At 43.3% G+C, this 23,466-nt stretch overlaps 3 protein-coding genes across 4 annotated transcripts in view; all 3 read right to left on the bottom strand.

The window, feature by feature from the left end:
* The window catches only part of VTI1B (vesicle transport through interaction with t-SNAREs 1B), a 125,804-nt gene that overhangs the window by 91,565 nt on the left and 10,773 nt on the right, over positions 1–23,466 (bottom strand). The gene's annotated exons all lie outside the window — the stretch shown is intronic.
* LOC126958668 (cystatin-B) lies at positions 9,103–9,727 on the bottom strand. Its single transcript, XM_050797095.1, has one exon. The coding sequence runs from the start codon at positions 9,679–9,681 to the stop codon at positions 9,385–9,387; it is 297 nt and encodes a 98-aa protein (XP_050653052.1). The 5' UTR covers positions 9,682–9,727; the 3' UTR covers positions 9,103–9,384.
* The window catches only part of ZFYVE26 (zinc finger FYVE-type containing 26), a 65,590-nt gene continuing 53,239 nt past the window's right edge, over positions 11,116–23,466 (bottom strand). Inside the window, exons 36-42 of the mRNA XM_050798078.1 lie at positions 20,307–20,504; positions 19,417–19,616; positions 18,432–18,573; positions 18,069–18,128; positions 16,684–16,866; positions 15,687–15,731; positions 11,116–13,252 (exon numbers count right to left, since the gene is read on the bottom strand). Of these exons, the coding sequence (XP_050654035.1) occupies positions 13,049–13,252; positions 15,687–15,731; positions 16,684–16,866; positions 18,069–18,128; positions 18,432–18,573; positions 19,417–19,616; positions 20,307–20,504 (1,032 nt within the window). The 3' untranslated portion in view covers positions 11,116–13,048. The remainder of the gene's footprint in view (positions 13,253–15,686; positions 15,732–16,683; positions 16,867–18,068; positions 18,129–18,431; positions 18,574–19,416; positions 19,617–20,306; positions 20,505–23,466) is intronic.

The following is a 23,466-nucleotide window of genomic DNA, read 5'->3' as shown; positions in this document are numbered from 1 at the left end:
CCAAATGAAACATTAAGTTAGATTCTTTGCGTCACGCCATTCATACAAATGAGTAGTATGTGGATTAAAAGGCAAAAGAAGTTGTGAAAGTATTGGAAAAAATTATAGGAGAATACCTTTATGTCCTTGGAAGAGGGATAGCATTCTTAAGACATGAAAAGCAAAAAGCATATGGGAAAAGAGGAATACATCTAAAAAGCATACCACAAATAAAGTTCAAAGTCAAGTGATATTGGTGAACATATTTGAAATGGTTTTAGGGTAGATATTCTAGGGAAAATGGACTTTGAGATACAGACATTTGCACACAGCAAATTTATTAGGTGGACTCTTGGGATTGGCATCTATAGGGGAGTGAGAGAAGTGGGACAGGGCAGAGGGTGAAGTTGAACTGCGACGCAGTCACACTAAAGGATTAGGTGATCCTGTTCCACAGGGAGCTCTGGAGCTCAGCTGTCTTGAATTGAGGAAAGGAGGTTGGTCTTTAAACACCTGCAGTGACCAGTAATTGGGTGTAGGCAGCTTTCAGGGAGGGGGCATGACCTGGGTGAGGGCAAGTTCTAGATAAAAACTCAGCTGAGAGTTGGCAGCTGTGTACATTTCCAGCATCTGGGAGAATGAGTGCTTCATTTCTTCTTCTTTTCTTTTCTTTTCTTTTCTTTTCTTTTTTTTTTTTGGTAGAGATACAGTCTCTTTCTGTTGCCCATGCTGGCCTTGAATTCCTGGGCTCAAGCAATCTTCCTGTCTTGGCCTCTCAAAGTGCTGGGATTACAAGCATGAGCCACTAGGCCTAGCTGTGTGCTTCATTTCTAAAGGGAATATATTAGTCCGTTCTCACATTGCTATAAAGATCCTACCTGAGACTGGGTAGTTTATAAAGAAAAGAGGTTTAATTGACTCATACTTCCACATGGCCGGGGAGGCCTCAGGAGACTTACAATCATGGTGGAAGGTGAAAGGGAAGCAAGGCACATCTTCATAAGGTGGCAGGAGAGAGAGAGAGTGCAGGGGAAACTGCCACTTTTAAAATCATCAGGTCTCATGAGAACTCCCTCACTATCACGGGAAGAGAATGGGGGAAACCACCCCCATGATTCAATCACTTCCCACCAGGTCCCTCCCTCAACACACGGGGATTACAATTTCAGATGAGATTTGGGTAGGGACACAGAACCAAACCATAGGAGGGAATCCGGGTGGTGTACCACAGCATTTGCTGCAGATGTATATGTATATAAGACTGATCTTATATTTATATAGATAATATGTATCACACAAAAGAGTAGTACCCATGTTTTTATTCATTTTTCTGTAGACTCGGGGTCTCGCTTTATTACCCAGGCTGATCTCGAACTCCTGGACTCAAGTGATCCTCCCACCTTGGCCTCCCAAAGTGCTGGGATTACAGGTGTGAGCCACCACTCTCAGTCAGTTATCATCTAAAGAACTTCTACTTCTCAGTAAGAACAAGACACAGAACCCAACAGAGAACTTTGCAAAAGTTATAAATAGGACATTTTCAGAAGAAATGCAAATGGCCAATATACCTAAGTCAAGATATTTAACCTGACTAGTGATCAGAGAACTACAAATTAAAACAAGATGCCATTGTACCATTTTAAACCATGAGATTGTCAAAAATTTGAAAGTTTAGCAAATATTGGCAAAAATATAGAAAAATAGATATTCTTATACACTGCTGTTATGAGTGGAAGAAATGGTGAAGCCATTTCTATCAGCAATTCAGCTTCTTAATATCTGCAGTAACATTAGCCTATGTATGTAAAGAGGAGGCATTGCTCATATTAGCAAAAAAATGGAAATAGCCTAAAAGTCTATCAGTTGGGGAAAACTAATCTCTGGTATGATTATACAATCTGACATGATTAATGATTACATACTAATATACTTATATATACTAATATAAATATATACTTATAAAAATATACTTATACTTATAAACAATTATATACTAATCTCTGTATGATTATACAATGAAATAATTATTTTGGAGTAATTATTCCAAAAATCATTATATTTAAAAAATAATTATACACGTATATACTTGGCTAAATCACACTGAATTTCAGAATGATGTGTTCTGTGTAGTAAGACTTATATTTTGAAATTACACACATATAATATATATTTTCTATGAGTACATATATAGGTATGTAAAAGCACGGAAAAAGATCTAAAACAATATATAATGAATGTGTAAGAGAGGTTATCCTGGGGAAGGATTAATGGGAAATGATTTTTCTATTTTTTAAAAGCTGAATATTCTTATAACTTACTTGAAAATTAAACATTAATAACTTCAGCAGACACTGTTAGTTGTCACCCAATAGTCATTCCCTAATCTGGCTTTGTTCCAGTGTCTACCTCTGCTTTCTGTGAATGATTAACCGATCGCAGTTGTTCTCAACTCTGGCTGTGTATTTTTAAATATTTAAGATGCCAAAGCCCAGGCCTCACCACAGAGATCCGTATTTCATTGTTCTCACCTTGGGAAAATGTTTTTTCCCAAGGTGATTCTGATGGGCTGTCGGGACTGTGAGCCACTGGCCCAAAGCAACCGTGCGGATCACATTCCCTTGCAAGTGATGGTGATGGAAAAGTCATGTGGCTCAACCATGGCCGGTGGGATGTGGAAGGAGCCTCTTCGGTAGCTTCTAGGAAAGGCTTCCTCATTGATTAAAACATGAGGCACAGGAAGAAATTTTCTGTCTCCTGTTAGATGTTGTCATGGCTAAATGTGTCATGGCTAAATCATTCACAAGATGATTAAAACCATCATCTTGAGTCCGTGAGTGAAGCTGGCTGGCCCCAAAACTAGCTCACATGCTGAGGGTGGTGAAAGGAAAGAGAGAGAGAATCTGGGTTGCTGATGACGTGGTAGTGAGTCACTGAATTAACCAAGACTGGAGCTGTGTTCCCTTGGGACTTCTTATTACACAACATAATAAATTGACCTTATTAAGTCTGTGTCCTACTGATACTATCATATTATGTTGAACCCTATAAAGTTGTTGACATTCTATGATTTTTAACCTATTTTTAAATTTTTTTTTTTTACTTTTTTTTTCTTACCATCACTGCTAGTCCAAGGCAGATATCTTCCTGACCTACTTTTATCACCTTCAATTTCCTCATCTGCCAAGTGAATGTTTGACAACTTTTTCGTTACATTTTGCTCCACCCCAAGATCTGTCATCTTCCATTGATTTCTGCATGTGACAGATATCCATGGAGGTAACTGACCTAATATCCTAGCACAGAGAATCCTAATAGTCCTGGCACACCCTCACAGGTGTTCACCCAAGTTTTAATCTATATGTACAATCTATTTTATCTACATATGGATATATAATCTATATTAGCCAAAATGATCAGCTAAGAAAATCACAGGAGATGAGGTACAGCTTGCTCCGATCGGAGATTAACTGCTGTAACAAACAATGTTAACTTTAGTGGTACAATATAATAAAAGTTTATTTCTCGCTCATGTCACATTCCAATGCAGGGATGAGGGTGGTTCTGCTCCCCATGGCCAAGAAAAAAATCAATGGTTCCATTATCCCCCAGGGCCTCAGTGTTCTCTATTGGATCCCCTGTAGCCAGCTGCCAGATGATGCAAAAGAGAGCATCCAGCTATATCCAGCTATTCCATTTCTGGGTCAGGGATGTACAGTAATAAAAGCCCATAAAAATTGTTTTTCCTGTTTTCATCTTAATAAAATCACTATGCTGTTATAGTCATCTAATAATTTATGTTCCAATGACAGCAGTTACTTAAAGGATTAAATGAATATAACTGTATTGAAAGTATACACAATTTAATATATTCTCATAAAAATGGAAATCAAAGAAATGCAAAAATAAAAATTATTTAAAAATGTTTTCGGTTATTTTTCTTTTAAAATATTTAAATTATCTATTAAAATTAAAAGACAAATTACAGTATTGAGTATCAACATTTTAAATTCAAATTATTTAAATAATGCTGAATATTTTTATTTTTTGAAAATTTAGTTAATTCTATGATTTTTGTAAAATAGAACAATTTACAATTCTGAAGTTCATTGTCCATTTAGTTACTAATGTAAACAATGGATATCATACTTCATGCATGTTTCCTTTATACCTATATGCCTACCAATTCAAAAGTTATGTGGGCCAGGCGCAGTGGCTCATGTCTGTAATCCCAGCACTTTGGGAGGCCAAGGCGGGTGGATCATGAGATCAGGAGTTCGAGTCCAGCCTGGCCAAGATGGTGAAACCTCATGTCTACTAAAAATACAAAAATTAGCCGGGCACGGTGGCAGGCACCTGTAATCCCAGCTACTCAGGAGGCTGAGGCAGGATATTCATTCGAACCCGGGGGGACGGAAGTTGCAGTGAGCCAAGATGGCACCACTGCATTCCAGCCTGGGTGACAGAGTAAGACTCCATCTCAAAAAAAAAAAAAAAAAAAAAGTAATATGAATTGTTTAATATTGCTAATTTTTAAAGAGTCCATAGACAAGTGTTGCAAATACACATTGGAATACGAAGAAGGACAAAAATCTAGACCCTTCGACTACTGAAATGACACCCGTTTTAATGCAAGTATTTATTATACTCATGCTGGGGAAGAATTTGGCAAGTTAATGAATTTGTCTTTTCTCTTCCCCAGCTGCTTCCTTTATTCCGAGCCTCCCTATGCTCAGAAGCAGAAGCACAATCTGCACACATTCAAAGCCTTTGGGTGCAGTTAAGGGTTTCCCTGGCCCCTAAACAGTGTGAATCATGAGAGTAAATGTTTAGGGTATCAGGTTATGTCAGCACAGAGTTCCAGAGCCTCATGTGTTTGTAAATACACTTATTATTTTCTTGTGCATTCTGGCGAAACATAAGGCTTTCAAAGTGGCTGGTCAAGGGAAGGAGCCCTTCTTGCCTGGGTCTAAGGGCAATACTATTTATGTAGTTCATATTCATGTAGTCCTGACATGTCCAGTGGGGGCCCAACCCTAGGAATTCCCAGAGAAGAGGGCCCTTTGATGTGCCAGATAGAAATATGGTAGATGCCAGACCCTAACTAGCATCTACCATAGAGGTTTAATGTCAATCTGGCATAAAAGATCAAGTATTTATTGAACATATGAGAATTTTGCCTTATAAAGTATCTGAGAAAGTATGATTAAACAGTAAATAACTCACCTCAAATAACAACATGGCACTGAAGGAAGACCAAGTGAATGGTGTGATAACTGTGATATACATGGGATGCCCAAAGCACTACTATTTGAAAACGTGATGAATATTCACTCAGATTCAGTTCTCTGACCTTCTCCTAATCACTGACTCCTAATCACCGACTTCTACTCTTCTTCAGTCCTCAATTCCCATGACAAAGACTACACCTGCACGTCTTGCCATCACGTGAACTCTCTGCTCTCCAGATAACTTTTAACATCCCACTCTAGCCACAACCTCCTACTCCTCCAACTTTCTTCCTGGCTGATTCACTTGCCCCATTATCACTCCTGTCTAGTGAAGGCCAAGCACCCATGGAGTGGTCCATCTCTCTGATTTCTATATACCAAGAGTACGGCTGGAGAAAATCACTCAGTCTCACAGATTGGAGCTACCGTGAATCACTGGTCACCAACATCAACTGGGGTTTCCATTATGCTAAGTGAAATAAACCACACACAAAAGGACAAATACTGTATGATTCCACTTGCCTGAGCACCTAGAGTAGTCAAATTCACTGACAAAAAGTATAGTAGAGGTTACAAGTGGCTGTGAGGAGGGGTAAATGGGGAATTAGTGTTCAATGGGTGCAGAGTTTCAGTTGGAGGATGAAAAAGTTCTGGAGGTGGATGGTGGTGATGGTTGCACAACAATGTAAATGTACTCAATGCCACTGAAGTGTACACTTAAAAGTGGTTAAAATGGTAAATTTTATGTTATGTATATTTTAGCACAATAAAAAACATCAAGTCTTTCAAGGATCCTAGGCTCTGTATCTACTTAGCCTCTCCATACCTCAATATTATAGAGAAGTCCTTTGATTCTTCTAGAATTATTATTTGTTCATATGGAGTTGGTAGAAGGTGCAACTCTAGGATGAATGTTTGAGACGAAGAGGCTTCTGCAACAGTCAGGGGAGGAGGCGATAAGGACCTGAACTACAGTGATGAAGTAGAAGGGTCAGGTTCTTCTGGCTGGAAAGGTAGGATGATAGGATTTGACTTTGGATATAGCTTGGACACAACTTGATGCATGGCAGGTACTTAAATGTTTTCAAATGAGGAGGTGGGGGAAGACACAGTCAACACAGAGTTCCTTCCTTCCTCCCTTCTTTCCTCCTCCCTCCCTCCCTCCCTCCCTCCCTCCCTCCCTTCCTTCCTTCCTTTCCTTGTCTTTTCTTTCTTTCTTTCTTTCTTTCTTTCTTTCTTTCTTTCTTTCTTTCTTTCTTTCTTTCTTTCTTTCTTTCTTTCTTTCTTTCTTTCTTTCTTTCTTTTCTTTCTTTCTTTCTTTCTTTCTTTTTTTTTTCTTTCTTTCCTTTCTTTCTTTCTTTTTTCTTTCTTTCTTTCCTTCCTTTCTTTTTCTTTCTTTTTTCTTTCTTTCTCTCTCTCTTTCTTTCTTTTCTTTCTTCTTTCATTCTTTTGTTCCTTTCTTCCTTCCTTCCTTCCTTCCTTCCTTCCTTCCTTCCTTCCTTTCTTTCTTCCGTCTCTCTCTCTCTCTTTTTTTTTTTTCAGGGTCTTACTCTGTTTCCCAGGCTGGAATGCAGTGGCACAATCTTGGATCATGGCAGCCTCTAACTCCTGGGCTCAAGCGATCCTCCCACCTCAGCCTCCCCAGTAGCTGGAACTACAAGTGCCCACCACTATGCCTGGCTAATTTTCTTATTTTTTGTAGTGAGGGTCTCGTTATGTTGGCCAGGCTGGTCTTGAACTCCTGGGCTCAAGTGATTCCTCCACCTCAGCCTTCCAAAGTGTTGGGTTACAGGCATGAGACATTGCACCTGGCTGGCACAGAGGTTTCTAACCAGGCAGCATACACAATAGTAATAATAACATTCTGTAATACTATATATTCACAGCTGGATGTGGTGGCTCATACCTGTAATCCCAGCACCTTGGGAGGCCAAGGTGGGCAGACTGCTTGAGCTCAGGAGTTTGAGACTAGCCTGAGCAACATGACGAATAAACCCTGTCTCTATAAAAAAATACAAAAATTAGCCTGGCCTGGTGGTGCACACTTGTAGCCTCAGCTACTCAGCAGGCTGAGGTGGGAGGATGGCTTGAGCCCAGGAGGCAGAGGTTGCAGTGAACTGTGATCACACCATGGCACTCCAGCCTGAGTGACAGAGCCAGACCCTGTCTCAGTAAAATAAAATAAAATAAAATAAAATAAAATAAAACAAAACTATGTATTCACTGAAGAAGGAAGTTCAGGTTTGTGGGTAGAATTGAATGCATTCCATTTTGGACATGCTGTTAATTTTAGGTGCAGGTCAGCCTTGTGGTGAGTTCCAGGAGGTAGTCAAAAGGCAGATCTTGTGTGGGAAAGAGTTAAGGGCGGCAGTCAACACGACTGCTGAAGCTATGGGATTGTATGGGAGAATATGAGTGTCAAGAAGGAGTGGCTAGAACCTTGAGGAATTTGTCTTTAAGTGGGATGAAGAGAAAGCATAGGTTGAGAAGCGAATAATCTGTACAGGAGAAGGCACTCGATGCAGGACTGAGGGAAGAGGTTTGACAATGGTAGACTGGAGGGTAGGGTAGAGGAGGTGCTGAAGGAAGGGCTCCAGGCAGAAATAACAACATGCAGAATTAGTGAGCAGGAAAGCATTCCACCAAAGAAGCCATTCAGTAACCAGATATTGAATGAATTTGTTGTGGAAGAACTGAAAATTTCAGGGATAGGTCAGTTAACATTGTCACTGTGGAAGAAGAGAGAAAGGCCAGGAAAAGGCTGTTTCCTCTGGGGTTACTGTGACTATCAATATTTGGTGGCTTGGGTATTAAAAGAATCTAATAGCCTTTGATCTACTTTGCTTAAGCTCCAGCCAAAGATATCTGGTAACCTTGGAGTGTCTCAGGTTTCTAAACATAGCGGTCATCTATCCTCGGTTTAGAGTGGGTGTTCCAATTTTCTCTGTTGTGACATATCTTTGTGCTATGTCCACTACCAAGTGGTTTTCAGGTCTACTTAAATCATTACTGTTGTTTGTTTTCAGAGCTGTTTTTTTAATTTTTAAATTTATTATGTATTTTAAGTTCTGAGATACATGTGCAGAACGTGTAGGTTTGTTACATAGGTATACATGTGCCATGGTGGTTTGCTGCACCTATCAACCCATCAACTAGGTTTTAAGCCCTGCACACATTAGGTATTTGTCTTAATGCTCTCCCTTTCCTTTCCCACCTCCCTATGGCAGGCCCGGGTGTGTGATGTTCCCCTCCCTGTCTCCACGTGTTCTCATTGTTCAACTTCCACTTATGAGTGAGAACATGCAATGTTTGGTTTTCTGTTCCTGTGTTAGCTTGCTGAGAATGTTGGCTTCCAGCTTCATCCATGTCTCTGCAAAGGACATGATTCTTTTTTATGGGTGCATAGTATTCCATGGTGTGTATGTGCCACATTTTCTTTATCCAGTCTATCACTGATGGGCATTTGGGTTGGTTCCAAGTCTTTGCTATTATGAATAATGCTGCAGTAAATACATGTGTGCATGTCTCTTTATAGTAGAATGATTCATAATCCTTTGGGTATATACCCAGTAATGAGATTGCTGGATCAAATGGCATTTCTGGTTCTAGGACCTTAAGGAATAGCCACACTGTCTTCCACAATGGTTGAACTAATTTACACTCCCACCAACAGTGTAAAACCATTCCCATTTCTCCACAGCCTCGCCAGCATCTGTTGTTTCCTGACTTTTTAATAATTGCCATTCTAACTGGCATGAGATGGCATCTCATTGTGGTTTTGATTTGCATTTCTCTAATGACCAGCGATGATGAGCTTTTTTCATGTTTGTTGGCTGCATAAATGTCTTCTTTTGAGAAGTATCTGTTCATATCCTTTGCCCACTTTTTGATGGGATTGTTTTTTTTTTTTTTTTTTTTTTTTTAAGGATTTTAAAAATATATCTATTTTGAAAATATTTTGAAAGTAATTAAGATCACTGATTGGGAAGGAAAGAAATCAACACAGTGAAATTTAGGAAGAGAAATGCAAGAGCAGCTGCTGAATCCCGCCCCTTCCACCCCAAGGGCACAGCCCGGAAATGAAGCTTATTTTAGGATCACAAGTGCATGCTCTGGTCCACGGAGGATCACTTTAATTATCAGTCTTCTGGCTGAAGGGTCCTGTCCAAAGTCAGGATCAGAAATAGCTCAGCTCGTCGTGCTTGGCTTTGTTGGTCTGGTAGTCAGACAAGGTCAAGGGCTTGTTCTCGTGAGGGAGAGATTTGAACACTCGCAGGTGTACGAAGTCCTCGTCGCCAACGTGCACCTTGATGAAGTAGTTTGTCCCCGCGACCACCTGGCTCTTGAACGACACGGCCTTAAATACAGGGAACTTCTTGTTTTCCTTCTCTTCAAGCTGGGACCTCACCTGGTCGGCGATGTCCTGGGTCTCGGCGGTGGCCGGCTGCACGGCGGAGGGCGCCCCGCACATCATCTTGGCGGCGTCGGAGGGAACCTGGCGAGGGGACTCGGCCTGTTTTTTTCTTGTAAATTTATTTAAGTTCCTTGTAGATTCTGGATATTAGACCTTTGTCAGATGAAGAGATTTAAAAAATTTTCTCCCATTCTGTAGGTTGCCTGTTCACTCTGATAGTGTCTTTTGCTGTGCAGAAGCTCTTTAGTCAGTACTCTACACAAAGAAACTTCTCTACTAGCGAACTATAGAAATGATCCCTGAAAGTATAGTCTTTTTTTTTTTTTACATGAGAAATTGGATGAGGTCATGTTTCTGGGGAAAGGAGATAATGAACAGTGATGACACTGTCCATGGCTCAAGTATCATACTGCAAACATATGCCTGAAATGCGTGGCAAGAAAACAGTTTAAGCTAAGTTTGAGTTCTGCTTTCCCCAAAGACCCTACACCTGGTTTCAAAGATTGACAATTTGGTCGATATTGAAAAGATACATAGAGCTTTTAAAATGACAAACAGCCTTTTAAAGAGTTTTAGAGGCTGGGGCACAGGGCCAGGGGAAGTGGCCCTGTAATTCTAGCACTTTGGGAGGATGAGGCTGAAGGATTGCTTAAGCCCAGAAGTTCAAGACCAGCCTGGGCAACACAGTGAGATACTGTCTCTATAAAAAATAAAAAAATTAGCCAGGCCACTGCACTCCAGCCTGGGTGACAGAGCTAGAGCCTGTCTCAACAACAACAACAACAACAACAAAATTCACTAAAGAAGAAACCTTTCACCCATTGGACTAGCAAAGATCTAGAAAATTTGTTAACAGTTGGGGCAAGGGTATGGGAAAGCAGGTACGCTCTACAGTGCTGGTGGGAGAGTTAATTGCTACGACCTCTTTGGAAGGTAACTGGCAATATTTGTTAAATGCACTTCTGCTCTGACCCACCAATTCTGGACAAGATAATTCAATGCAGCATAATCTGTAGTGGCGAAAGATGGCAACAACATGAAATGTACATCATTAGAAAGTGGTTAAATAATTGTGGTATAGCTTCACAGTGGAACACTTTAGTCATTAATATTTGTTTATGCATACGTAGCTCTGGAACTATATGCTAGACACTGATAACAATGGTGGCCTCTGGGAGGGGACTGGGCTGGGTGGACAGGGTGGAAGGGACTTTTCACTTACCTTTTGTACCTTATAAATGTATTACCTATCTCTACCCATCCCCCAACTAAAGCAAAAAAAAAAGTTTTCTGGTGGTAGAGGGTGCACTAATAGTTTTTAACACACAGGAAATGAGATAAATCCAAAGCAGAGTCATTAGTCATTATGGGGATTATTTAGAGTAAGTCTGAATTGAAGGCCATCTGATCTTCCCCACCCACCTTTTCTCTCCACAAGGAAAAAGGACAGGAAGGGTAGGCGCAAGAAAGCACAAAGAAGTTACGAAGCCAAGAAACACGTTGATAGACACTTTATTGTGGCTTTTTGTAGTAAAACATTCAACCCCTCAACATGGATATCTGTTTTGGTGGTTTTTCTGTTGGAGACTACAGCGTGGTATTCAAAGGCTTTTAGCCTCATCTCTTATCAGTCTAGTCAGTGGTTACCTATAATTTGATAGTTCAATGAGTTAGAGGAAAATGTCAGGAAAATCTGGTCTTATCCCAAATTAAGGGCTGCAAGATTTGTGACCCATTAGTATAAAGTGCTTATGTTCAGTGCAAAAAAGGCAGACTCAGAAGGGCAAGCAGATGCCAGAGAAGGACATTTCCTGGGAGATGGATACGTTCTATGACTCAAGGAAGGAAAAGCCAAACTTTAGCCCAAATGGATCTAATAGTTTCCTTACGGTCTTTTTCCTCTCTAACAGGACCAAAACTTCTCATCTGACAGATGTCCATGAGTTGTTTATTTTACTACTAAAAATCTCGGTTCAGAGGGAAATCCACAGGGTTTCTAAGCACCAAAGACACTGACTTCAGCTTCCAGTTTCTGTTTGTCTTAGCATCATGGGTGGGACCAATAGGCTGAGCTCTGGCCAGTGAGAGGTTCAGAGCTGCAGAGCTTTCTTTAGGCCCCTCATTTGCAAATTGAAGTCACTGAGCATGACACACCTTTTCTCAAACATTGTCACATCTTGGGTGGGAAGACAAGCCAGTGCATATTAAAGAAGCACTTCACCTAGTTTTCCACCAACCAGATGTGACCTATTCATTATGTCCTCATTCTGACTCTGTCCAGAGGCCCAATTCCAAGCCAACCCTTGACTCCCTCTTCTAAGACAGAGAAAAGAAGCGCACTCCCTTCCCAATGACCCCACGTGTCTGCATATCCATCCCGTGGTCCTGAAGAGACTGAACGGAAGCAGGAGGGAAAGGGAAGCAGCTTCCTAACCAATTCAAGCAGCACGAACAGGACTGCAGCTCAAATAGGTAAAATCGAGTCATTCAGTCCTACGATCCTGGCCACCATTTCTCTCCCCAGACCCTCAAAGAGAAAGTCACGTTTTCTCACCCACCAACTTTGCAGGAGGGACATTGACAAGAGGCAGCTCTGTGCTTGTGAGCACCCGCTCCGCATCACTCCCCCCACCTGCCTCCCCTGTATCCCTGTTTGGATGGTGGCCTTTCTTTCCCCTCTGGATGAATGTGATGGAGACCCTCTTGCCCATGTTAGCCTCACAGATCTGATCATTTATAAATGTACCCACAGCTTTCAGATGCCTGCACCTGAAAACCCTTCTATTCAGACTAACTTCCAAAGACTCCAGGACTTCTTGTGCTTGGGAGAAGAGACACCTGGAAAACAGGTTTATTCCACAGGTAGCACTTGCCCCAAAGCCATCTCTGAATTTTGGAATGGGAAGGAAGGAAAAGAGGCAATCCTTTTGGTGTTGCTCTAATTCTCTGTAAAAGTCCTCTAGGTAAGAGGAGCTACTAAAGCACGTCCACAGGGAGGGGACTGTACAAACAGGACAACCCGGGTCAAGAACCAAAACGCAGGGAAGGTTTTCAGAGTGGCAAGTCTAAAGTAAAGTGCCTCTTTTCAATGGAGAAGAGTTTCATTTGTTCAGAAATGCTTGGGCGTAAACATCAGTGCACAGGAACATGCACACGTGTGTGAACACACACTCACTCACTCTGAGGTAGAAAGAACTGGCCATCTCCAGACAAACACACATAGATTCCACAATTTTAGAGAAACATGGCACTTGCGTGAAAAGTCCTATACTTGCCCGGGAAGGCAAGTAGGGTTCAATCCAGCTCTTTCCAACCTAGGGCAGAGCCAGAGAAGTTCCACTCCACAGGAGGAAAGAGGTGGAGGGCATCGCCATCACTGCTGTTGCCCAGCTCTCAGGTTACGTGTTCCTGGCCCCGCTGCCCAAGGTCACTTCCTGGAGCCTGAGCCATGGGCACCCCGGGGGTGGCTTGTCAGAAGCCACTGGGCACAGATGTCTTGCACTACTGCGTCCCCGCTGCTCTTGGCGGCCTGCTGCACCTGCTGGACGAGGGCTGTGGCCCGTGAGTGTTCTTGCTTCACAGCAATCAAGTAGGCAGAACGCAGCTTGCAACATATCAGGTAGGCCCGAACCTGGCAGTCAGTTATAAAAGAGACAGCGGAAAGGCATCCATCACTGACAAATCAAGTACACAGAGCTGCAGCAGAAAGCTCAGGCAGACAGACATCACGTCTCACCTGCTACATTCATAACGGGATTCGTGCATTTTATGGTATTATAACAACTCTTTCAATATTCTGGACATACGCTATAACACTGTGCTATTTTATAGTATAAAAAGTTATGACAAATAAGCTAAGAATTTAAAAAAGAAGGCAGGCCAGCAGGCAGTCTGGTCTCTGTCCACTCCCTCTAACACTCTCCTCCTCACTCTCCCAGGCTCTCCAGCAGCTTCTGGGCTACAGGATCAGCACTGCTCTCACCCAGAGTTGTGATTTTGTAGTTACTTGGGTGATTATTTGATTGATGCCTGTCTCCTTAACCAGACTTTAAGGGGCAAGAGTAGTGTCTGTTTTTTCTACTCCTGTAGTATTCCTGGTGCATAGCACGGGGCCTGGCATGTAGTAGGTGTTCAGTGAATATGCATTACAGGGATGAATAAACCATCAGAATCCTAGAATGAACACATAGATCCTCCTCTATTTTTCTGTTTTCAGCCTGTTGAATCTAAAGTTTTTTTTATAATTACTGGAAATTTGAGGAGAAAGACACACACACGCAATTGGAAAAAGTCGAATTAAGTTCTAACCCCACTTAGATCTGATTTGACTCTGCCTGTTTGGACCAAAGGCAGCTGTTTCAGGACGTGCGTATGTGTGTATGTATCTCCCAGAATTGCTATCTCATGAATCCCCAGTTTGGTGGAGACAAGAGTCCCTTCCTTCCTGGCCCTGGTCTCCCCAGCACCCCCTGGTTAAACAGTGTTCTAGGCTGGTGAGCAGAGAGGCCTACACAAGCTGCCACAGAGCTTCTGCCAGCAGTTGCCTTTCTGTCGCAATAATCCCCGTTGGTTAGTGAAGGGGACTCGCCTTGCTTCCTGTATCAATGCTCCATCTGTTATTTGTTTTGGTCACTAAAGTCTTTCTTTCCTTTCTAAGCTGAATTACAGATAATCTCCTACAGCTAGATGATGTCTGGCATGTTCTGAGGTCACTGAAGTGATCCAGTCCTGTGCTGCTTGGGTATCCACTTGCTGCCGTAGGATGTTAGCTCTCCCCAGGCCTTGAGCTCCCCTTAGCATCTACGTACGCTAAGCTAAATACATCTCACAAGTTGGCAGGCAAAATTCCTACCAAGAGAAGAGGGACATTTTGCCAGAGAGTCAGGAATGGAGTTGAATGAAGCTGTTTTTCTGGCAAGCCCCCATGGCCTCAGGTCATTTAACTGCGTTAGACAGCTGCTGAGAGAAAAATACCTGAAAAAGTAATAAGGACTATCTCTACTTTAGTGCATGTCTTTCCCAGGAAAAGAGTCGCTGTCCTGCGGAGTGGGAGGCTCCGTGAAGGCTTGAGAAAGAACTGCAGTCTGGGAATCAGAGGATCTGGGTGTCTGTCCTGGCTGTTGGGTCCTCAATCTGACTCTAGAAAAGTAATTCTCTACATTTCAGGATGTCAGAATTTCATCCTTTCCAAGGAGTGCATCATGACATTACAGAAATAAATGAAGAAATGTTTAGAAGTTGTTCTCCTTAACCCTGGAGACTGAAAAATGCCCAGTAAATTCAGTCCCAGGATCAGCAATACGGCCATGGGAAGCATGTAAGAAGCTCTTTGCCTGACGTCAATTTTCATCACAGGGGACTCAGCTGTCAGATATTTTTCCTGCCGCTGGCCAGGGCAACTCAGACTGGCTTCGCTTTCTCATGCCCCTCCTGGCTTGGAGCCCTTCCTGCAGATGGCAGAAGGATCAATCCAGTGGTCAGCCACAAATGGGGGCATCTGGGAAGATTTTTATTCTTACTGGCACTCCTCCCAAAGGCAACGGGAAGCAAAGGTTCACCAATTTCCCAAACAGGGACGAGTTCTTTGGCCCCTGAGGAGAGGTTCATTCTGGAAACTGAGACACTGGTGGACATTGTTGGTCAAAGCGTGGGGTAGGGTTTTTTTCTTACTGTACCTTTTTCCCTCTAGGATAAAGAGATACCTGCCTACTCTGGGAACCTCATTCCATCAGTCCATCCAAAGATGGAGGTGAGGTGAAGGATTTCCTAGGGATCTCTGAGAGAAGACATCAGTTTAAAATGGAGATTCAAGAGCAGCCTAGGACACATTCGTCTTGGGGATAAAGACTTGGGAAGGCAAAGACTCATGCAGTCCATGTTCACCTACTCCCCATCTATTCCCTCCTTCCTACACCCCTAACCAAGCCTCGGTTCCACCTCTGATAATAAAGAAGCTGAGATACGGGTTGTATGGAGCTATTGTAGGGAGCAAGGGATAAAGGTGACAAGGCAAGCCTGAGACACTATTCATTAGCATCACCAGGTTTGGAGACAATTCAGCTCACCTTGTTGTCATCATTGTGTATTGCCTGGATCAGGCCCTCCAGCTCCTGTACAGAACAGAAACAGCAATGTGAGAGGGAGAAGAGTTCCACAGTCTGGGAGCCAGGGCCCAACCCAGCCTCAACCCAGCCATTCTGACTTCAGAATGAAAATGCCTGCCTGACTTTTTTTTCTCAAAGATATGGGGTCTCACTATGTTGCCCAGGCTGGAGTGCAGTGGCTTTTCACAGGCATGATCCCACTATTGATAGCACAGGAATTTTAATCTGCTTCATTTCCAGTCTGGGCCAGTTCACCCCTCCTTAGGCAACCTGGTGGTTCCCTGCTCCTGGGAGGTCACCAAATTGATCATGAACTTAGTGCAGGCACTAAGTTCTAACACTAAGTATGTATCGGCATAATAAACTATAGTACAGAACTCCTGGGCTCAAGAGATCCTCCCGCCTCAGCCTCTAGAACAGCTGGGATTACAGACATGTGCTGCCACACCTGGCTGACTCTTCTTTGTAAACGCAACTCCTGCTTTAAGAACAAGAAAGAAAATTTAACCATAACACTAAGCTTCAGAATTTGGGGAGAAGGACAGTTCCCAAGAGGCCTGTCCATGGCCTTCACAAATGGATGTGGTTCTGTTCACTCCAAAAAGCCACCATGGGAGGACAATTCCGCAGGTAACAGGCTTCAAAGGTCATCTGCTGGCCGACCCTGACCTCCTCTACAATTGTAGCTTCGAAGAAGCTCAACTCCATAGACACTTCCAGGTGCAAACAAATTTACACAGTGGGATGTTGAGGGCCACCCTGGGTATAGACATCATCTCCATAAATTTTCTTTACAGGGAAGGGTCAATTAGGGTGAGGCCATTATTGCAGAGGGGTTCAGAATGATAAAAGGATCTTGTAGAGTTTCAGGCACATTATGGGAAACAGAACAATAAAGACGGGGATGTGAAAACGCTGAAATTGATGGAGGAGCCAAGAGGTACGAGAGGGAGCGTGCCTGGGGTGGAATTCTCTTGAACGCTTCCAGGCAGTTGAGGAGGATGGTGTCCCCGTCACTTTTGGCTGCCACGCCTGACTCACTGACACACTTGAGCAGTTGCCGGATCTCACTGTATTTCTCCTTCTCCACCAACTGGCGGGCAGCTCTGCAGTAGGTCATGGCAGCATCTAGCTGGAAGTCCTAGAACAGAACACGAGATGATGGGCTTAGGAGCAGGAAACGTTAACAGTGGGGAGGGAGGCAGCATTTAAAAGCTCTCACTATGCTTGGTGTAGATAAGCCATATTGATTGTGGTCACAGTAGAAAACATAAATAGACCAAACGAAAAGCAAGCATCAATTCCTCTTTGGCGTCAGGTAGAACTTTAGGAAGCAACCCCAAAAAACTGCAGCCAAGTATCTAAAATGATACATTTAGCTTGCTGCGGTGGCACTCACTGAAAATATTCTTATCAAAATCCTAAGACGAGTTCATTTTCTCTCTAATAAGTCTGCTTTTTCTTGAGAAATGGGCATTGGGGGCTGGTATTTGCTACCCTGGACACCTGGTGCTCTGTTAAGAGGTAGTCGACTTAGTGTTCAGAAACAGACCCATTCACTGAACGACTCATTCGCTGAAAACTGCCAGATAAACACCGTAAATCTGGTCTAGGAGAACCCTTATGCCACAGGGCCTGGATGGAGCTGCCCCTCTGCCTGCCTACCAGGGTATCTGTGTGTAGTGAGCTCTGTCCAACACTGAAAATAGATGGGAAGAAAAACACCTGACTAATCATATATGAAGCCATTGATTACTGACACACGCACAATGCATGAATACCCTGCCTGCCCTAAGCTGCCTGCTGTCAGCTCCTGGGGTATCTGCATGGAGCTGTGTGGTGGTGGGCAGGTCTGTAGAGACTCTGCCCCTCATGGTCTCAGTGCCCTGCTCCAGCCCCTGCTCCAGTGCCACAGCCGGACCTGTGTCCTTTTATCACAAGCAATAGAAAACGTATTCCTCCAGCCAGCTCCAATACAGACCGAGAAAGGGGAACAGTCCTTGTGGCCAGTGGAAAGCCCCTGGCCAGCCCTCCAGCCATGCTCCCTGTGAGAATGAGCAGTGTTTCTCAGGGAAACAGCTATGGGGAACTGTCTGAGACTTGGCTCCTGGTATTTATTTGGTAGCTTTTGATGAATTTGTCGTGGGTTACTTGGCTTCTGGCAAAGTGGCCTAGAGTCTTGAATTTGACCCAGTTCTATAATAGTCACCTCCTTGATTTCATCCCTAATGTGCGTGTAAATCTACTTTTCTCGGGATAAGAATTTCCTAAAGAATAATCTCTCCGGGAACTGTGGTCAGGTGCTGATTGTCCTCAGTATGATTTGAGTAATCCAAGTCATACCTGCAGAACACGGAATGCAATTCCAAAACCATCTTCTACATTTTTCCCTCCCAGCATGACCTGAAAAGGAAAGGGAATCATGCTTAAAAACATAACAATTACTAGAGTATCCTCTTGACCAAGAATGAAGGCCCCTATTTATTCAATTATTCAACAAATATTCGTTGAGACCCTGCTAAGTGCCAGGCACTAGGCATATAAGAATGATCAAAATGGACTTGATCACCAGTCTTCAGTGGCTCATATTCTAGTGGCGAGGCAGCCATCAAACAAACAACTGAAATAACACTAGACAACTGCAATTATGATAAGTGTTCTAAAAGATGACAGTAGTCTGCCAGAGGTCTGAAACGCTGCATGTACCTTGCAGGCAACATCCATTTTCATGTGGTTATTTCCAAACAGGGTTGGCAGAGGCAAAGTGGTGATTTGAGAGGTCCCAGCACTTTCGCACCGATGCAAGAACCTGGTCACTTCCATCTGCAGTTGAAGTGTGTTCATGTGCCTGTGATGACAGAATACGCACAGTCCAGCCTCATGAGGGCCCAGGAGTGAGGTGACTGAGGCCAGGAGACTGAGAAGTCGAATAACATGGTGATGGAAAAGGGAAAAGAAATGATGCAGAGGGAAAAGAGACCCCAAATACCTTGTGAGCAGTTATGACAAGACCAAAAAATGGTGATCTCGTGTCCTGCACAGACTCGCAATATTACAGAGCATTGTGGAACCAGATAGGGTCCAGTCATTGAATCAACAAGTATTTATTGAGCACCTATGTGCCAGGTACAGTAACACTGGTCAAGAGAGATGAGCCCTGCCCTCAGAGTTTATAGGCTAGAAGAGAAATGAATAGTAAACAAACACATAAAATAGTTAGCAATTAAGCCTCTGGAAGCGATAAATGGTAGTGGTAGAGCGTTTACCTCAGATGTAATGTTCTACGTAGAGGGACTGGCAAGTATTAAAGCTGAGAGGAATTAAGGACTTGGTGTGTTGAGGAGCCCTGAGGAGGCCAGGGATTGATGCTTAGCAACAAGAGAGTAGCAGGAGATAAAGATGGTGACATCAGCAGGGGCCAGAACGTACAGGCCCCTTTTTGCCTACTGTAAGGAGTTTGGAGTGTAGTCTGATTGTAGCCTATTATGCTAATCCTCCCTCCACTCCCACTCCGCCTACCAGCTCCTCTGTAGGCTTTCCAGGCTTGTACTAGACACTGTCATCCAGGGATGATTCCTTTTAGATTTTTTTTTCAGGATTTGGGGAATGGACAAGAGTAGCTTCATCACCAACAGAAACCTGCTCCCACCCTTCCTGCTCCACACCAATGGTCCCCTGAACCTCCAGCTACCTTGACACATCAGCTGCAGTCATCTTCTTTCTGAAGAACGTGGTTTTCTTCCTTCCAGAGCTGCGGGATGTTTCTTGGAGGTAGATCTTCAGGTGGTCCTTGGCCTTAAGTAGCCATGACAGCTTCTCTCCCAGTTCTGTATATGACTTTGCTTTGTGACTGAAGAACCGAATACAGGTCATGGCGGCCCGAACTTGGTCCTAGAAGAGGAAAATAGATGTTCAGGTCAAAGTAGATCAGGGGTTTGGGGGTGGGGTGTGGATTTCCACTAAGAGACCTCGTTTCCAGCACCTACTCCCACCAGCAGCTGAGCTGCTATTTTGAACCCATCACCCAAAGGTCCAAGAGATCCCGAAGTGCACTGACTGGTGGAGCTCTTCGGTAGGACATTATTCCACCACCAAAGAGATGCTAAAAGAAGATATTTCTGATTCTCCACTCAAATCGGCTTTACTTGTACTTTGGCATTAAATAATTCAATTTCTCTGTCATTTAGTGCTGACAATCCTCAGGAAGATTGGGAGAAACATGTTCCTTCTCCCTTCACATATTTTCTCTAAAAACACTAACTTTTCCATCATTCCTTATGAATTCTACATTCATATCTCATGCTTATCTTGAAACTAACATTCATTTCTTTTTTTTTAACCTGTCAATTTCTTGCTTTCTGAAGAATGCCATTATCGACAGGATTAAAGTCTACCTCCAAACTTAGGATGGAAATCCTAATATATTTAACAATGCTGGAGAGCAACATGGATTTGCTCTAGGGTCAGCCAAATAGCAAGGCCAGGGACCAATGACAGTCTCATTCCCTCATAGTGCACTGCCTCCCCTGCAGGGTGGGGTATCAGCGACAGAGGTAGAAGGCAGGAAGGGGCTGCCATTACCTTCATAAACTGCTGCAGCTCGTACAGAATGTGGTAGTAGTTCTTCTTCTGTAAATGTTGGCAGGCAGCAATCAAGTACTTTCCCCAGCTCTCCAAGGTTGGATCAATGGATTCTAGCAAGTTCTCCAAAGTGTGTAGCTTCCCACTTTTATAGCTTGGCTGGAAAATGCCTTCTATAAAAACTTCTGGAGGACTCTCCTGGAGCAGGGCAGGGCGAGAAGTCAGAAGTCTTGAGTCTGGTTTTGGCACTGTCTGGGATCCACTCTGAATTTCCTTCTATTGATGAACCTTCAGCATCCTCCCAATGCATTGCTTCTTAATCTTTTATGTGTCACAGATACCTTTGAGAATCTCACTCTAGCGACTGCTTCACTTCTCTCCTTCCTTTTACAGAGAAGCCCCTTGACAGGGTTATCCACCCTCACTGTCTCCAATTCCCTCCTGTGATTTTTCTCTTGAACCCACTCTAATCTAGCTCTGCACCCATAACTTCCACTGAAACTGCCCCTTAGGTCACCAGTGACCACTAAACTCTAAATCTAACAGTTAATTCTTGATCCTCATTTTCTACCTGATCGATCAGCAGCTTTTGACAGAGATGGCTTCTTCCTCCTTGAAAAGCCTTTTTAAAAAATAAATTTTTATTTTAATTGAGAAAAACTCTCCTCACTTGGCCTCCAGCACACTGTCCTCTCCAGATTTTCTGTCTACGTCTCTGGCTGCTCCTTCTCAATTTTCTTAGCTGATCCCTCCCAGTCTCCCCAGGGCTTAGGAGGAGTCTATACTCTTTTCTATTTATGCCCATTCTCCTGGTGATTTCATCCAGGCTCATTGCTTAATATACTGTTGATTTGCTGATGATGCCTAAATCCCATCTCCAGATTGTTCATTCCCCCTGAACTCCAGAACCATACATCCAACTTACATCCAATTGTCTACTCAACACGTCCACTTCGAGATCTAACTGAATGCATCTACAACTACATTCCTGCTTGTTCCTTGAAACCTGCTCTTTCCACAGTCTTCCCTTTCTCAGACTGTGTCTCCATTCTTCTAGTTGTTCAAGTCAAAAACCTTAGTCATCTTTTCCGTCACACTCCTTCATCAAATCCATCAGCAAATCCTATTGGCTCCACCACCACCATTACAGCACACAGAATCCGGCCACTTCTCACCACCTCCCTCGGACCACACTGGATCCCGCCATCATCGTTTGTCTGGATTATTGCAACATACTCCTCCCTGGTCTATCAGCTTCCATTCTTACCTCTTGTCAGTCTAACGCCCACAAATGAGCCCGAGTGACTCTGTTGAAACCTAAGCCAGATCACGTTATTCCTCTGCTCACAGTCTCCCAGCAGTTTCCCTTCTCATCCCTCACAATGTCCACAAGGATTTGGCCTGTGACCTTTCTGACCTTATCCGATAGTACCCTGTCCCAGTGGACTCTGCTCTAGCCACCCTGGCCTTTGCCCTCATCACACCCTCTGCCTGGACCGTGCCTTCCCCATAGATCTGCATGATTTACTCCTTGTGTTCTTTGGCACTTTACTCAGATGTCACCTTCCCTGGGTACCCAGTCTAAAATTATACAAGCCACCCCTTCCTCATCCCTGTTTTATTTTTCTTGTTCTTATTCATAATCTACACTATCTATTTTATTTCTCATGTTTACTATTTCTCTTTCTACTATGGTGGCAGATATTTTTGTCTTTTTTTTTTTTTTTTTTTTTTTTTTTTTTAAAGACAGAATCTCACTCTGTAACCCAGGCTGGAGTGCAATGGCACGATCTCAGCTCACTGCAACCTCTGCCTCCTGGGTTCCAGCGATTCTCCTGCCTCAGAGAAAACTAGACCTCATCTAAAAGTTGTAGGCCACATTTGAAGAAGCAGGGGCATTAGCTCTGTAGGAGAGATGGAGCACCTCAGAAGGGCAGCACCTCAAGAACTTCCATGCCATCCATTCATCTATCCACATACTCATTCATAATTGGTACTAGGTCAGGTGCCTGAGTATACGGATAAGTAAAATATAGCCCTTGTTGGTCCAGATGGAAAGACTCAATTGTAAACAAACAGTTGCAATCCAGTAGGATAAATGCAGTGCCAGGGCAATGGAGGCTAATGCTGCTTGAGTGTTCTGTGAATGCTCAACAGAGAGGGCCTGAAAGAATACTAAAAGGATAAATAGAATTTTTTTTTTTTTTTTTTTTGAGATGGAATCGTACTGTTACCAAGGCTGGAGTACAGTGGCGCGATCTTGGCTCACTGCAACCTCTGCCACCCTGGTTCAAACAATTCTCCTGCCTCAGCCTCCCGAGTAGCTGGGATTACAGGCGCCTGCCACTGCACCCAGCTACTTTTTGTAGTTTTTAGTAAAGACAGGGTTTCACCATCTTCGTCAGGCTGGGCTTACCTCCTGACCTAGTGATCCACCCGCCTCGGCCTCCCAATGGGCTGGGATTATAGGCTTGAGCCACCACGCCTGGCAAATATGAATTTTTTTCAGAAAACAAGGAGGGGCAGGGCATTCTAGGTAGAGGAAACAGCATATAAAGACTCATGGAAATAAGACAGTGCGTGGTAAATCAGGAAAATTTGGTTAAAAGTAATTTGATGAGTCTGGAGTATAAGGTACAGATAGGATCTGTGGTGAAAATAAATTAGAGAAATAAGGAGGCCTGATCCTGGTGAGTTCTGTAGCATGCTAAGGAATCTGGAGTTCTTCCTGTGGCCATGGAGATCCTCTGAAGGCCTTTTAGGGAGGGAATAACATGAGTCTATTTATGTTTTAGAAAGCTCAGTCTGGGGACAGTGTGGGCAAAGGGACAAAACACATAGGGAAAAGGCTGGGAAGAGAACGTCTTCCATGCTCCAGGCATTCAAGTGTAATTTTCACAATGTCTTTTCCTCCTCTCCCTACCTGCTTGAGAATAAAGGTAAGATATTTCAGTTCAAGGGTAACTATGATTACAGGAGATAAAAAGAAGGTTTCTTTCCTAGCTCTGGTAAATATAAAGCAAGGGCACTGCTGTCGTCAGCTTATACTAAGCTAATGAAGTAGGCAGCTTAGCTTTCTGGATTACAGCTGTCAGAGGGAACAGAAGTAGGTGATTTCCATTCTCAATTTGTGCCTGGGAGAAACAGCTTTACTGCTAAA

This window comes from Macaca thibetana, chromosome 7, assembly GCF_024542745.1.
Source record: "Macaca thibetana thibetana isolate TM-01 chromosome 7, ASM2454274v1, whole genome shotgun sequence".
Taxonomy (NCBI): Eukaryota; Metazoa; Chordata; class Mammalia; order Primates; family Cercopithecidae; genus Macaca; species Macaca thibetana.
Note: the sequence above shows the minus strand (reverse complement) of the source record. Positions and strands in the feature narration are given on the sequence as shown.